Genomic DNA, 17,231 nt, shown 5'->3' on the forward strand with positions numbered 1-17,231 from the left:
GTGACGGCCCGGTCGGTAGCAGACTGCATAGTGACGGCCCGGTCGGTAGCAGACTGCATAGTGACGGCCCGGTCGGTAGCAGACTGCATAGTGACGGCCCGGTCGGTAGCAGACTGCATAGTGACGGCCCGGTCGGTAGCAGACTGCATAGTGACGGCCCGGTCGGTAGCAGACTGCATAGTGACGGCCCGGTCGGTAGCAGACTGCATAGTGACGGCCCGGTCGGTAGCAGACTGCATAGTGACGGCCCGGTCGGTATTTCCAGTATTTCAAAAGCGATAAATTCCATTGACAGTAACAAAGTCAAGCTGCTTGACTACCTGTACTGGACTTCTGGAAGTCACAGCGTGACCAAATGGACAAGATAACAGAAGTTGTATGTGTGCACCAAGTACAAAAAAAAAATATATATAGTTCCTCATTTTATTTTTAGTCGTAGAAAAAAAAAAAGATACAAAAAGTTAATTGGCAGCCTGTCTTACTAAGACAAACAAATCATTGTTCCAATACCCATAACGCTTAGCGAGTAGCAGAGTGACTGACATTCATTCTACGTAGTTTGCTAACGTGGATGTTGGGAACGTTGTTACAGCCTAAACAGCACCCAATATAGTGAATTACTTTTGACCATAACCCAAAATGGGCTTCGGTCAATAGTAGTGGACAGAATGCTATTTGGGATGCAGCCATAGTGTATGGTTAAAGGGGGAGGGTCTGTTCCAATACCTACGCTAGCATACTACATTGTATGCCTGATACATTGCTTCATACTTTCTCTGTAGTGTGGAGGATGGAAGAGAATTAAAAGGGTTTGGGGGGGGTGGGGGGGTGGAGGGTGGAAAGCAGCCTCCCATCTCCTAGCGTTGGTCCCTTCTTGCCTCAGGAGGGGGGTGGACTCGCCGACTCGGACCTCTCGACGTCGCTGACCTGCCTCTTCATCACCATCTCCCTGGCAACGCAGGTCACCTGGCCGTTGGTCAGAGTCATGGCCGCCGTCCTGGAAAAGAGGAGGAGAGGTTGAGAGAAAAAATAAAAAAGATCCAGGGTTGTATTCAACAGGGTGCAACTTGCTTAGTGTTACAAAAATTTAAATGCCATGATTACTTCTTACTCTGTGCCAGAAAAGCACGTCTGTGGTAGGGAGGTAGTATTCAGGAAGCAAGACAACGCCCTAATAAGGCTACAGAGAGTTCACCCTGTACGACCGTTGAAAAAAGTTTTGTAACACTTTATAAAAAAGAACTGGTTCTTTGGGATTGTCCAATGGAGGTGACAGACCGTATCCTTACGGCTTCTAGAGTGATGTCAGGTAGCCTGTTTCTCTCCCAATACGACAGCCAGTTGCTGGTCAGCCTGTTGCTGGTCAGCCTGTTTCTCTCCCACCACGACAGCCAGTTGCTGGTCAGCCTGTTTCTCTCCCACCACGACAGCCAGTTGCTGGTCAGCCTGTTTCTCTCCCACCACGACAGCCAGTTGCTGGTCAGCCTGTTTCTCTCCCACCACGACAGCCAGTTGCTGGTCAGCCTGTTTCTCTCCCACCACGACAGCCAGTTGCTGGTCAGCCTGTTTCTCTCCCACCACGACAGCCAGTTGCTGGTCAGCCTGTTTCTCTCCCACCACGACAGTCAGTTGCTGGTCAGCCTGTTTCTCTCCCACCACGACAGTCAGTTGCTGGTCAGCCTGTTTCTCTCCCACCACGACAGCCAGTTGCTGGTCAGCCTGTTTCTCTCCATGACAGCTAGTTTCTCTCCATGACAGCCAGTTGCTGGTCAGCCTGTTTCTCTCCATGACAGCCAGTTGCTGGTCAGCCTGTTTCTCTCCATGACAGGCAGTTCAAACACCACACTTCTCCCCTAGTCTACTTACTTCTGCTGGGCCTCCTCCGTCAGAGTGGTCATTCCTGGCTGGTTCTGCTTCCCAAAGAAGAAGCTGGACCACCAATGTCCCGAGTCTTGTTTTGGCAGACCTAGGAACAGATTAAGACAAGGTCAAAACACTACAAAAAGGTCTCACGTCAGAGGGTTTACTGCACAGAACAGGAATTCTGGAGTAATGACTGAATGTACAGTAAATTGTTCCCAGGTTTCAACAGGTCATTGCTCAAAATGCCACGTCACATTAAAAACAATTGCAGTTCATCACTTTAGCTAATAGATCACAAGTCAACTGACTGAGCTAGGGTGACCACATTTAAAAAAATATCCAAATGTACGACAACAGGATGATTTTGCGGGACAATGTAGCCTACATGAATAAAAAACTTTTTTTTCTATAAAAAAAGATGCCACCATCAAATTGCAATGTCTGCCTATGCCCACACTATGCCCACACTATGCCCACACTATGCCCACTCAAGAACATTTTACATTTGTAATAACCTCAAACACCAAATTAGGTATACCCAATTTCAAAAATAGGCCATGGCATCGTCAATGATGGTTCATATTTTACCAGTGAAATGACCGAACTGTCTGCATGCCAATCATTTGAGCTGTTTCATGGGAATATGCATTTAGTTCTTGAATGACTTTATTTTGTGAGCAGGTTGTTAAAACTATATAGCCTTTGTGTATTTTGACTCAAATCACAGTATTCTGCCTAGTGCTGTGTGCACTGTTGAGTTTTGATCATTTTTTTTGGGGGGGACTATTTCAGCAAACCATCCTTTAAAAATGACAACTGTGTTTTTGGTGTAACAGTAACATGCTATTATAGTTAGTTGTGTTATATAGAATACTAAATCATTAAAAGGTAAAAAAAATGTAAAAAAAAAGATTCAGCTTTCAGCCAACAAGCACCACTGAGAAGCTGTCAAGAGATGCGCAGCGGAACCAAACGGCAGCACTAATTGACGCCGAGACGAGAGACCACATGCATGGTCGTTATGAAAGTCGTAATATTTGGCCGAGGATACATTCCCTGAGACCACAAACAAATGTAAGACGTTTTGCCATCCCCCCTTTTTCAGTATCTCGAACTATCATCCAATTGTTGAAAATAGGTTCATTGCTCGAGGCTTTGTTCAGTGTACACCAGTGACACCTACTGGTCAAAATAATTTAGTGCAGCTAAATTATAGATGACGTCCCCACCCCCAGTAGCGAGTGCACAGCTTCTGTCTTCTACCAAACAGGTGGTTGTTTAAAGAAAGAAAAAGTCCAACAGCATTGGTCACGTGCTTCTGATAAAGTGAAACAGGCATCAGCACACCGATTCGAAGTAAAATGCTTAGCTCCAGTATCAAATCTAACATCACTTCTAATGAGCAACGAGAGCCTCACAAGTTAAGAAATGACCTTCCAGCCTAATATTTGTAGCTCTTCATCAGAAGCACACATTCTGTAAGTAATTAGCCCCAACTCTCCTCCAAGTTCAGCCTGAAAGGATTTGAGAAATATGATTGGGCGATTAGGCCTACATTTAACAAACATCACTAGTAGCTTCAGTGGTGTTAGGACTGTCCCCGCACAACCCGGGACACGTGGTCACCCTAGACTGAGCCGACGCATCGTCTGAGTCCACTCACAGCAAGGCACCCTTATGTCACCGCGCATCACCAGGTTTAAGGGCTAGGCTCCACTGTAAGTGACAAACCATTAACTGTTGCAGTTTGAGGTTGTAAGAGAACCCCCCCCCCCCCACACACACACACAGTTGGCTGTGTGACTACCTTGAGCTGTGATTTCTCCAGCCCATTACCCCATGGAAATGTGCGTTTGACTTCATAATCATAGGATGTAATTACATCTGTACAACTGTACACAAGACACCATTCCAGTTCAATGGGGACTGTTCTACCTCAAGAGTCCTGTGAACGTTCATGTGCACAATAATCATTGCGCCCATTCAGAGGGTAAGAAAACAGTAGGCTAAATGAACATCTTACGAAACAGAAATGCCTAAGCGATTGCAGTAAACCCGTGCAGGGAAGATGATAACGCTAGCAATTATTGTTAAGGTTAAGATGGAATGTATGAGATCCCACAAAACACATTTAAAGCAACAGCAAACATTTAAAACAAGAGAACAACGCGCTCGTCACTGTCGGGTTAGTTGAGATGCGTTTATCAATCAAATTGATGTATTAAAGCCCTTCTTACGTCAGCTGATGTCACAGATGTGCTGTACAGAAACCCCAGCTTAAAACAAGCAACGCAGGTGTAGAAGCTCAGGTTGAGTCCTCACCACTAATCATTTAAACAAATTCCTAAAACACAAGCTTCGTAAGTCAATTATAACTGTCAAGCCATTTTTGACATACCAAAAGACCAGTAGGTCTATGCTAGTAAAGTGTTGCTTGCTGCCACCTTGCAGGTGAGCTGTAAACTGTATATCCTTGATCAAAACTATTTTTTGTTGCAGCATATTTGTGGTGGCAATAATACTCCTGCCCTAACATGTGACATTTTGCACTTGATTGTGTACCTGGATGATGATGTGGAATGATTTCCCCGCTGTACTCTGAGCTGCCACAGGAGCTGCTGCTGCTGCTGGAGGTGGAGCCGATGCGCCCTGGGAAAAAACAAACACAATAGTAACGTGAAGGTTACTAGGGTTAGACAGGGCGAGAGGACAACGCTATAAAAATACAAACACCCTCACAAGCTCTTTCCCGGGATATTAAATCACAGAATCCATCCATAATCTCGTCACCGTAATCAGGATAGGACAATAGAACGTAACCCATTCATGACCAAGAGGTGAGATCCCAACAACTTCATACGGTTGTCTCAAGAGAAACCACTCCGTCATAGTCTAGGGTTAGACAGGGCAAAACAAGCCCCCCACACCACCTAATACAAGAGAAACCACTCTGTCATAGTCTAGGGTTAGACAGGGCAAAACAAGCCCCCCACACCACCCAATGCAAGAGAAACCACTCTGTCATAGTCTAGGGTTAGACAGGGCAAAACAAGCCCCCCCCACCACCTAATACAAGAGAAACCACTCTGTCATAGTCTAGGGTTAGACAGGGCAAAACAAGCCCCCCCCCCAATACAAGAGAAACCACTCCGTTATAGTCTAGGGTTAGACAGGGCAAAACAAGCCCCCCACCACCACCACCTAATACACAGAAACCAATCCGTCATAGTCTAGGGTTAGACAGGGCAAAACAAGCCCCCCACACCACCTAATACAAGAGAAACCACTCCGTCATAGTCTAGGGTTAGACAGGGCAAAACAAGCCCCCCACACCACCTAATACAAGAGAATCCACTCCGTCATAGTCTAGGGTTAGACAGGGCAAAACAAGCCCACTCCTCCCCCCACACCATCTAAAACAAGAGAAACCACTCCGTCATAGTCTAGGGTTAGACAGGGCAAAACAAGCCCCCCACACCACCAAATACAAGAGAAACCACTCCGTTATAGTCTAGGGTTGGACAGGGCAAAACAAGCCCACTCCTCCCCCCACCACCTAATCCACAGCAACCACTCTGTCATAGTCTAGGGTTAGACAGGGCAAAACAAGCCCCCCACACCACCTAATACAAGAGAAACCACTCCGTTATAGTCTAGGGTTGGACAGGGCAAAACAAGCCCACTCCTCCCCCCACCACCTAATCCACAGCAACCACTCTGTCATAGTCTAGGGTTGGACAGGGCAAAACAAGCCCACTCCTCCCCCCACCACCTAATCCACAGCAACCACTCCGTCATAGTCTAGGGTTAGACAGGGCAAAACAAGCCCCCCACACCACCTAATACAAGAGAATCCACTCCGTCATAGTCTAGGGTTAGACAGGGCAAAACAAGCCCACTCCTCCCCCCACACCACCTAAAACAAGAGAAACCACTCCGTCATAGTCTAGGGTTAGACAGGGCAAAACAAGCCCCCCACACCACCTAATACAAGAGAAACCACTCCGTCATAGTCTAGGGTTAGACAGGGCAAAACAAGCCCCCCACACCACCTAATACAAGAGAAACCACTCCGTCATAGTCTAGGGTTGGACAGGGCAAAACAAGCCCCCCCCTCCCCCCAATACAAGAGAAACCACTCCATCATAGTCTAGGGTTAGACAGGGCAAAACAAGCCCCCCCCCCACCACCACCTAATACACAGAAACCACTCCGTCATAGTCTAGGGTTAGACAGGGCAAAACAAGCCCACCCCTCCCCACACCACCTAATACAAGAGAAACCAGTCCTGTCCGTCACATAAGGCAGGATTTCCTCAAACTCGTTCCTGGGGACACGTTTTGGAATTTGCCCCAGATTACCAACTCATCCAGCTTTGATTATCTGAATCAGCTGTAGTCACAGTGCAGAAAACTAAATGTGCACCGAGGGGGGGCGGAGTTTGGGAAATCCTGACACGGTACAGGCAAGAGAGAAGACTAGCATGAGTTACACATATCTGTTTGTGCGGACTTGTCAACTCCTTGTCATGTTTGGTGCAACAGTGACATCACGGTTGACAGTTCTGGGACAGTTGTGCTAAGTTCAGGGGATATGAGGTCTTGAGAACACACTACTGTCGAAGGCAGAAGTGAATCATCATAACTTATAAAATCTTTCTGAAGACAAAGGATTTTTTTTTTTTTTTTTATAATCACAGAGCTTGATTGATTTAGGTCCTGAGGGCTTCGTCTGTGAAGATATGACCCTGCCCAAGAGCTACTCACGTCGGTGGTAGTCATGGGTTGCCACAAGAGAACCGCCTGCGTTGATCGCTGCCATTCTCACAAACTTGTTGAGTCATGCGTTAGAAACCCTGGAAGGAAGGACGTTTGAGTCAGACACATTGGTACATAAGACTATCAAACAATTTCTGTGCCAACATAGGTTGTATTTGAATACCATCATTTTACATTAGGATTTTTTTTTTTTTTTTTTTTTTTTTAAATATGTAAAATGTAGAAATTGACTCATTGAATTCATAAAAATGATGATGTAGCATTTTATGATTTTATTAAACTGAATATTTAGTTTGATGATGCAGTCAGATTTCTTTAGCCTGTTGAGCTAAGTCTCATTGGTCCTTTGTCTTGGATGGGTCTTTTCAAGGAGGTCAGTGGGGGGGGGGGGGGGGGGGGTAAAGTGTAACAAGTTGGGTCGGCGACCACGCTCATATGATAAATAACTTATCGGAGCCCTGAAAAGTTGCATTGTCTGGTACACAAGAGACCTGGGTTAGAACCCCACCAGTCAAACACACACATCTTAGCCTCGCAAGCTTACATGAATGTTTGCTATATGCGCTAGTCAGTCTGGTAATCCCATGTATGGATCACAACAACACCCCCCCCCCCCCCCGTTGCCACTCATTAAGTGGGGTGCACAGACCCCTCCTGCTTGCCACACAGTGTTGTGCAGTACACCTGCTTTCAAACAGTCAGTTATAGAGGTACTGTGATCTGTGTAGGAGGTGAAATGTATCTTCGTTGAACCACACCCTTGATGAGTAACCTTGCTGGGGACTAAGTCTTGATAGCTTCCTGAACTCATCCCTATGGGCTTTAGCCAAGTGTGCTAACAGTCGTGACATGCCGGAGACCTGGTTCAAACCCAGTTAGTCACACGAGCAACATTGAAATAGAGAGTGATAAAGTTATCCTTAGAAGGGCTATTCAACTATTTTGTTTGGGACACTCCCTTCTAAGGCGGCCTATGAGCACAATAGATGGGAACAGAAAACACATCCCATGTTGCAGAGAGTTTTAACTTCCAAGAATGGGGTCATAACAGGTTATAGTCAAAGCGTTTGATTCTCTGTTCTCTTGATTCTCTGTACCGTCATCTTTAAAAATGCAAGAGAAGGGCCATAATATATTATTCCAGCCCAGGCGCAATATAGTGTATGTACAAAGTTTTAGACTGATCCAATGAACCATTTGCATATCTGTTCAAAATGTTGTATCAAGACTGCCCAAATGTGCCTAATTGGTTTATTAATAAATGTTCAAGTTCAACTGAAAAACATTAAATTCAATAACCTAATTAAAAAATATATACAATTAAAATAGTGAAATCGCACCATAAGACATCACTGCAGACGTTCTTGTAATGATATTGCGCCTCATCGCTTCAGAATACATGGGTGGCTAAAGTACAAACAGTAAGTAATAAGTAAAATAGTAAACGGTTACTTCTCACACTTAGCTATCATTGTAAAATAAGAATTTGTTCTTAACTGACTTAAAATATATTTACGCAATCATCAATGGCAATGCTGCCTCAAAATGTTAGCGGTTGCCAGATATCTGGTCTGTGACTTTTAGGCATCCAATAACGTTACTACCGAACACATAATACACTACTTTAATTGTTTCCCATATGAAAATGTATCCCTCACATCGGGGGTTGCTTAACCCAGGAAATGCAGGGCCATTCGACCTACAGCAATCCCATGATTTAAAACAGCAGTCATTCGCTGCGGTACACTACGTTACGTTAGATACACTACGTTACGTTAGATACACTACGTTACGTTAGATACGGCGCCTAGTTATCCATGTTTTGCTAGCCGTTTTGCTAACAATGAAAACGGTTCTTATTCTTGGGAATTTGGGTGAAAGGGAAAAAAAAAGGACGAACACGGGTTTTGAACAACAAAACATAAAATGTGTTGGTCTGTGTATGCTGAAGAAAACAAAGCTAGCTCGACTAACGTTAACTACGCGAAACCTGTGATCTGTCGATGGCATTCGTTGGTGAAAAGGGACGAAACACCTATAAAAAAAAATACAATCTTGCCTGGCAGTATTGGCACACAACATGAAAATTGAGCGTAGCAACAAACAAATTAGCTACAGAAGAAAATAAAATAAAAATAGGCTGAAATCAGGAGGACTTCGTGACGTTTCCATATACAAAAAGGTCCTAAAACATAACCGGGCATCTTTTTTTTCTAGCATTATAGTAACTAACATCGTTTTAGTCTCTTATCATCAAACAGCCGTTTTCAATCAAATCTCACCTTTTTGTTACCCAGCCGTGCGGACGTGTAACAGCACCCAACTCAATCGGCGAGGCTTAGGAGAGTAAACGCTAGGCGACGGGGCCCATTTCAAAATACCTTTTTGGGTAAATAAATAAAAAATCTCCAACGATATATCTGCAGTAAATGTCTTGCCTGAATGGCGAGGACTTTTTATACTACGATGCGCTGAGCTGAAGAGACAAGGAGGGGCTTGATCTTAGGTAACGCACAGTGGGGTTGGCTGAGTTGTCTCTGGAGAAAAAAAAAGTGAACAGCAAATCCAATACAATTTTCAATTCAATTTAAGGGCTTTATTGGCATGGGATACATATGTTTATATTGCCAAAGCAATACAGCATTCTCTATGACGAAAGTATTAAAATATATATATAACTATACTGAACAAAACTATAAACACAATATGTAAAGTGTTGGTCCCATGTTTTCATGGGCTGAAATAAAATATCCCAGAAATGTTTCAAATGCTGTAATTTAACATTTCTCCTTTGCCAAGATAATCCAACCACTTGACATGTGTGACATATCAAGAGGCTGATTAAACAGCACGATTATTACACAGGTGCACCTTGTGCTGGGGACGATAAAAGGCCACTAACATTTGCAGTTTTGTCACACAGTACAATGCCACAGATGTCTTTAAGTTGAGGGAGCGTGGAATTGGCATGCGGGCTGCAGGAATGTCCAACAGAGCTGTTGCAAGAGAATTGAATGTTCATTTCTCTACGGTATACTGCGTCCAACATTGTTTTAGAGAATTTGACAGTACGTCCTACCGGTCTCACATCCGCAGACCACGTGTAACCACGCCAGCCCAGGACCTCCACATCCAGTTTCCTCACCTGTGGGATCATCTGAGACTATCCGTCTGCAATAATCAAATAAAATTGTATTTGTCACATGCGCCAAATACAACAGGCCTTCACCTTACAGTGAAATGCTTACTTTCAAGCCCTTAGTTAACGTCTACAGGATTGGTGTCCCACCCACGGGACGGTTGAGCTAACGTAGGCTAATGAACATTTCCCAGGACATAGACATATCTGATATGTGCAGAAAGCTTAAATTCTTGTCAATCTAATGGCACTGTCCAATTAACAGTAGCTATTACAGTAAAATAATACCATGCTATTGTTTGAGGAGAGTGCACAATTATGAACTTGAACATTTATTAATAAACCAATTAGGCACATTTGGGCAGTCTTGATACAACATTTTGAACAGATATGCAATGGTTCATTGGATCAGTCTAAAACTTTGTACATACACTATATTGCGCCTGGGCTGGAATAATATATTATGGCCCTTCTCTTGCATTTTAAAGATGACGGTACAAAAAAATACAAAATTATTCATGTTTTTTTCTTTGTATTATCTTTTACCAGATCTAATGCGTTTTATTATTCTACATTCATTTCACATTTGAACAAACTTCAAAGTGTTTCCTTTCAAATGGTAACAAGAATACTTGCTTCAGGTCCTGAGCTACAGGCAGTTAGATTTGGGTATGTTATTTTAGGTGAAAATGGGGGGGTTGGATCAATGCAGTTTTAAGAAAAAATAAGTGCTAAGTAAAAAATACATGAAAATAAAAGTAACAAATAATTAAACAGCAGCAGTAAAATAACTGTAGTGAGGCTATATACAGGGTGTACCGCTACAGAGTCAATGTGCGGGGCACCGGTTAGTCTGGTAATTAAGGTAATACGTACATGTACATGGACTCTATAATCACTCTATAATAATGCCCGTTTAATTGGCTGGGCCTGGCTCTCAGGCTTAGCTCCCAAGTGGGTGGGCCTATGACCTTCCAGGCCCACCCATGGTTGCGCCACTGCCCAGTCATAAGTAATCCATAGATTAGGGTAGGGCCTAATGAATTCATTTAAATTGACTGATAGATATCCTTCTATGAAATGTAACTCAGTAAAAACTTTGAAATTGTTACATGTTGCGTTTATATTGTTATTCAGTATGGTTATCAACAGTTATAAACAATTACAACTACGCTACCTTCAGTTTCCCTGGTGGTCTAGTGGTTAGGATTCGGCGCTCTCACCGCCGCGGCCCGGGTTCGATTCCCGGTCAGGGAACAACCATTTTTTATCACTCATACGTGAAGTTTTCAGAAGCATCCACATTATACAGGTAACTGTCTAAAAACGAAGGCTCCGCGCCCCTAACAAACGTGAGTCGAGGAAATGTCTGGTTATGACAACCAATCAGATCGCCGTCTCCCACCAAGAATTGCACTCGCCAACCAATCCGAGACGCCAATGCAACCAAGAGGTAACCAAGAATTGACGAATGAGGATAGAGCTATGGCGGGACCTTTAAACGCCAGAAGAGGTCCATGGAAAAATATATTTCCTCTCATGTAATTTTCGCGAGTCATCTTTCTTTTTAACTTCTTGAATCTACTTGAGACGCACATGTCCCAAGTAGGCACCTGGAAATGCAAATGCGCTACGCTAAATGCTAAATGTACTCGTTAAAACTCAAACCTTGATCAAAATTCACAAGCAGGGTATTAAATTAAAGCTACACTCGTTGTGAACCTAGCCAGCAAGTCAGATTTTTAAAATGCTTTTCGGCGAAAGCATCAGAAGCTATTATCTGATAGCATGCACCCCCCAAAATGCCAGCTCGACACGTAAACAACAGATTTTGCGATAGACGGCGCTACCCAAAACGCAGAAATAAAATATAAAACATTCATTACCTTAGACGAGCTTCTTTCTTGGCACTCCTATATGCCCCATAAACATCACTATTGGGTCTTTTTTTCGTTTAAATCGGTCCATATATACCCAAAATAGCTTTGTATAGAAGTAGTGTCATTCAGAAAAATTCATCGTTTTTAAACGCTGCGTAATTTTTTAAAATTAAAAAAGTCGACGATAAACTTTCACAAAACACTTCGAAATCCTTTTGTAATCCAACTTTAGGTATTAGTAAACGTTTATAATCTATCAAAACGATTACAGGGCGATGTCTCTTCAATAGGTCCTCACTTCAAAAACAATGCAATCTGATCTCTCCCTGAACTGCATCCGGGTGAAGACTGGAAAACTTGGGGTCAGACAGATGGATTTTCCAACAATTAATTCGATTGAAAATTAGTACAATGGCGCCATCGTGCGGAATTTGTATGAAGTGCAGGCAAATTTCCATTAAATTCTGTTCTCTTTTAACAACTGGTGGAAGTGACTTATGGAAATTATTTTTTGCTTTCAGAGAGCAGTTTTTCTTGCGTTTTTCAATGAAACACACGCTCTGTTATAGTCACAGCCGTGATTTAACCAGTTTTATAAACTTCAGAGTGTTTTCTATCCACACATACTAATCATATGCATATACTATATTCCTGGCATGAGTAGCAGGACGCTGAAAAGTTGCGCGATTTTTAACAGAATTTTCAAAAAAGGGGGGGGTAGATGTAACACGATGTTTTGTTGTATGCTGTTTTCATTGATCATCTTCATCGATCGGGAATATCTAACAGGTAAAATCAGTGTATTAAGCTACAGTAACATGTTAGCACAGATTGCGAGATTTACAGACTGTGTAACTACAGTAACTATATCAATCAAATGTATTTATAAAGCTATTTTTTTATCAGCCAATGTCACAAAGTGCTGGGGGGGGGGGGGGGGGACTTGACATAGTAAGGTAAGTTAATAGGGAAAATACTGTCTTGATAACAAATAGGCTAGGGTCATTGTGTTAATTATGAATGAAAACGCGTATTTAATCCAGTCAGCTCACTGTGATTTAAAATGGATATAATTTTATGTTTATTAAATATAAATGTATCCCTTTTATTTTCACAGCAAACACGGCGCCCTGCTTCATAAAACTGCCAAATGGATGCCTTGTCTTAACGGACACTAAGGATTCCAGGATTTACAGGACAAAGGCTACTAAAAGAGCATGGAGCAAGGCTGGGTCTCCAGACATAGTGGTGGATTCAGCCTGGAGGGCTGTACTGCTTTCCCAGCTGGACATAGTTCACAACATCCTTAACCAGCTGGACAAAGGTCACAACATTCTTTCCCAGCTGGACATAGTTCACAACATCCTTAACCAGCTGGAAAAGGTCACAACATTCTTTCCCAGCTGGACATAGTTCACAACATCCTTAACTAGCTGGACAAAGGTCACAACATCCTTAACCAGCTGGACAAAGGTCACAACATTCTTTCCCAGCTGGACATAGTTCACAACATCCTTAACCAGCTGGACATAGTTCACAACATCCTTAACCAGCTGGACATAGTTCACAACATCCTTAACCAGCTGGACAAAGGTCACAACATTTTTTCCCAGCGGGACATAGGTCACAACATTCTTTCCCAGCTGGACATAGGTCACAACATTATTTTCCAGCTGGACAAAGGTCACAACATTCTTTCCCAGCTGGACATAGGTCACAACATTCTTTCCCAGCTGGACAAAGGTCACAACATTCTTTCCCAGCTGGACAAAGGTCACAACATTCTTTCCCAGCTGGACAAAGGTCACAACATTATTTCCAAGCGGGACATAGGTCACAACATTCTTTCCCAGCTGGACATAGGTCACAACATTCTTTCCCAGCGGGACATAGGTCACAACAGTCTTTCCCAGCTGGACATAGGTCACAACATCCTTTCCCAGTTAGACAAAGGTCACAGCATCCTTAACCAGCTGGACATAGGCCAGACTGTAACACAGCGGCCTGACTGTAACACAGCGGCCTGACAGTAACACAGCGGCCTGACAGTAACACAGCGGCCTGACAGTAACACAGCGGCCTGTCTGTAACACAGCGGCCTGACAGTAACACAGCGGCCTGACAGTAACACAGCGGCCTGACAGTAACACAGCGGCCTGACAGTAACACAGCGGCCTGACAGTAACACAGCGACCTGACAGTAACACAGCGGCCTGACAGTAACACAGCGGCCTGACAGTAACACAGCGGCCAGACTGTAACACAGCGGCCAGACTGTAACACAGCGGCCAGACTGTAACACAGCGGCCTGCTAAATTGTGGGCGACATATCTCCATCCTAAGTGAGTTGATGGAGTCAGGCTGAACTGCTGGACTCTCATGGGACGTGGCTATAATAACATCAGAGTGTCAACAACGCCATGTTGATTCAGGAGACTGACCTAATGCTGCCAGTCCTCAGACATGCCACGTTAACACAATGGTGTGCTTGAGTTGTTGATTTGATATACAGGGCCTTTGGAAACTATTCAGATCCCTTGACTTTTTCCACATTTTGTTACGTTACTGTCACACCCTGACCATGTTTTGCTTTGTATGTTTCTATGTTTTGGTTGGTCAGGGTGTGAGCTGAGTGGGCATTCTATGTTACATGTCTAGTTTGTCTAGTTCTATGTTTGGCCTGATATGGTTCTCAATCAGAGGCAGGTGTTCGTCATTGTCTCTGATTGGGAACCATATTTAGGTAGCCTGTTTGGTGTTGGGTTTTTGTGGGTGATTGTCCTTGTTCCGGTCTGTGTTACTTTGCACCAGTATTAGGCTGTTTCGGTTTTCGTGATACGTTCATTTGTTTTTGTATTTGATCGTGTTTACCTTGTCCCATTAAACATGGATCACAATAGCCACGCTGCATTTTGGTCTGACTCTCTTTCACATAAAGAAAACCGTGACAGTTACAGCCTCATTCTAAAATGGATTAAATAAATAAAAAATCCTCAGCAATCTACACACAATAGCCCATAATGACAAATCGAAAACATATTTTTAGAAATATTTGCAAATAAAAATAAAAAAACAAAAAAAAACAGCAATACCTTGTTTAGATAAGTATTCAGACCCTTCGCTATGAGACTCGAAATTGAGCTCAGGTGCATCCTGTTTCCATTGATCATCCTTGAGATGTTTCTACAACTAGATTGGAGTCTACCTGTGGTAAATTCAATTGATTGGACATGATTTAGAAAAGGGACACACCTGTCTATAAAAGATCCCACAGTTGACAGTGCATGTCAGAGCAAAAACAAAGCCATGAGGTTGAGGGAATTGTCCGTAGAGATCCGAGACAGGATTGTGTCGAGCCACAGATCTGGGGAAGAGTAACAAAAAATGTCTGCAGCATGGAAGGTCCAAAAGAACACAGTGGTCTCCATCATTCTTAAATGGAAAAAGTTTGGAACCACCAAGACTCTTCCTAGAGCTGGCTGGCCGGCCAAACTGAGCAATCGGGGAAGAAGGGCCTTGGTCAGGGAGGTAACCTATAACCCGATGGTCACTCTGACAGAGCTGCTCCAGAGTTCCTCTGTGGAGATGGGAGAACATTCCAGAAGGACAACAATCTCTGCAGCACTCCACCAATCAGGCCTTTATGGTAGAGTGGCCAGATGGAAGCCACTCCTCTAAAAGCCACATGACAACCCGCTTGGAATTTGCCAAAAGGCACCTAAAGAATCTCAGACCATGAGAAACAAGATTCTCTGGTCTGATAAAACCAAGATTGAACTCTTTGGCCTGAATGTCAAGCGTCATGTCTGGAGGAAACCTGCCATCATCCCTACAGTGAAGCATGGTGGTGGCAGCATCATGCTGTGGGGATGTTTTTCAGTGCAGGGACTGGGAGACTAGTCAGGATAAAGGGAAAGATGAACGGAGCAAAGTACAGAGAGATCCTTGAAGAAATCCTTCTCCTAAACGCTCAGGACCTCAGACTGGGGCGAAAGTTCACCTTCAAACAGGACAACGACCCTAAGCACACAGCCAAGACAACGCAGGAGTGGCTTCGGGACAAGTCTGAATTTCCTCGAGGGGACCAGCCAGAGCCTGGACTTGAACCCGATCGAACATCTCTGTAGAGACCTAATTAGCTATGCAGAGACGCTCCCCATCCAACCTGACCGAGCTTGTGGACTCCAGAGAAAGGGGTAGACTAAATGTATGATATGTTCTGGGATATGTTCTGGAAGGTTCTCTGTGGTCCTCGGGCTACATCTAACCACCTGGAACCCCATAACACAAACCCATATAAACACTACCCAATTCATGTTTATGCCGTCCGCTTGTAAACGTTTTTTTTTTTTTCAAATTTACCTCCACCTTGTGCAAACCTCAGGGTTGGAAAACACATACTGGTGGAATCAGATTATGTGTACAGACACTGTGTACAGATTAGACAAGAAGTTGAAACTTCATGATTCTACATTGACCAAATTTAAATACCAAATTGATTCTGTATTGACCAAATTAAATGCCAAATTGATTCTGTATTAACCAAATGAAATACCTAATGTATTCCGTATTGACCAAACATATTTTCAACCAACCAGCTGAAAATTGAGACAAATTGTATTATTCTGACCGCAGCGTGGGGACCGTGTTGTCGCTTGGTTCCTTGATCTGATCTATACGCTATTCATCAAAGTAGCCTATTTTGCATTGATAACCAAATATAATCTCATCGACTGTTGAAACAATAAACCGAACAAAAAAAATTCCACCCAAACAGGTATTTTGTTTAGAAGTAGTAACTAGTGATTACAGGCTGTTGTGAGATGGTAGAATTTGCTGTAGCCAACTAGCTACCCATGTGCTTTGTTTCTTGTCCATGACCAAAGCATGTTAAACATTTTTGGCTGATATGGGAATGAATACACAAGCAGCATAGCAAACTAGGATGTTTTAGGTTACACCGGAAAGTAGAACAATATTTACCAGGGCATATTTGTTTTTATTATAAATCTAATTTATTTGACATGGCGTGGCGTTTCCACTCACTACCAAATATGGTGATGAGAGGAAGCCCAGTGGCCGGCAGTGGGAGAAGATGGAGCGAGATTAATATTTGGCCAAAATTCTGCTAATTTTCTCATCGATTAAACAATTGATCTCAATACAGTTTTGTTTCCAAAACTAAAATCTGTTACGAACAGAGTGGACTTTGTTTGGTAGATTTTACACTTTGCCAAAGTTTCTAAAAATGGCATTGTTTAGGAGTGCAAGGGCCAATTGAGTTATTGCGCAGGTGCATTTTGAGTAGGCGTTCCCTAACAGAAATATGCAAATGTAGGTTAGAACGCGCCGATCTCGCGAGCCCGTGCTTGGCTCTGCCCACTATTATTCATTGGCTCCCCGTTTAAGCACAAAACATATTGATGAATCAAGAAAATTGTGGTTTTATTCATCCTTAGTTGTCAATTTTCTCAACAGACACTAGAGTATGTAGAGAACAGTTCAGAATATCAGGGATCAATGACAGAATGTCATGTTAATACACACATATTCATCTCCTGTTCAGCACCA

General features: G+C 43.3%; 1 protein-coding gene and 1 non-coding gene across 2 annotated transcripts; one reads left to right on the plus strand and one right to left on the minus strand.

The window, feature by feature from the left end:
* Window positions 1–409: 409 nt before the first annotated feature.
* Window positions 410–9,162, minus strand: LOC118966118 (pancreatic progenitor cell differentiation and proliferation factor B-like). The gene is made up of 5 exons (XM_036988997.1): window positions 8,924–9,162; window positions 6,630–6,718; window positions 4,426–4,512; window positions 1,867–1,966; window positions 410–997 (listed from the first exon to the last, which is right to left on the minus strand). The coding sequence occupies exons 2-5, from the start codon at window positions 6,682–6,684 to the stop codon at window positions 880–882; spliced, it is 360 nt and encodes a 119-aa protein (XP_036844892.1). The 5' UTR covers window positions 6,685–6,718; window positions 8,924–9,162; the 3' UTR covers window positions 410–879.
* A 1,803-nt stretch (window positions 9,163–10,965) lies between these two features.
* Window positions 10,966–11,037, plus strand: trnae-cuc. Its single transcript has one exon. It is a non-coding gene; the product is annotated as a tRNA-Glu (tRNA).
* The last annotated feature ends 6,194 nt before the right edge of the window (window positions 11,038–17,231 follow it).

Source organism: Oncorhynchus mykiss, chromosome 9 (assembly GCF_013265735.2).
Source record: "Oncorhynchus mykiss isolate Arlee chromosome 9, USDA_OmykA_1.1, whole genome shotgun sequence".
Taxonomy (NCBI): Eukaryota; Metazoa; Chordata; class Actinopteri; order Salmoniformes; family Salmonidae; genus Oncorhynchus; species Oncorhynchus mykiss.

Coding starts and splice junctions, on each gene's coding strand:
- LOC118966118 (XM_036988997.1), bottom strand. CDS start 6,684: ATGGCAGCGATCAACGCAGGCGGTTCTCTTGTGGCAACCCATGACTAC. Junction 4,513..6,629: donor AACCCATGACTACCACCGAC/GTGAGTAGCTCT, acceptor GTTTTTTCCCAG/GGCGCATCGGCTCCACCTCC. Junction 998..1,866: donor ACGGAGGAGGCCCAGCAGAA/GTAAGTAGACTA, acceptor CCTCTTTTCCAG/GACGGCGGCCATGACTCTGA.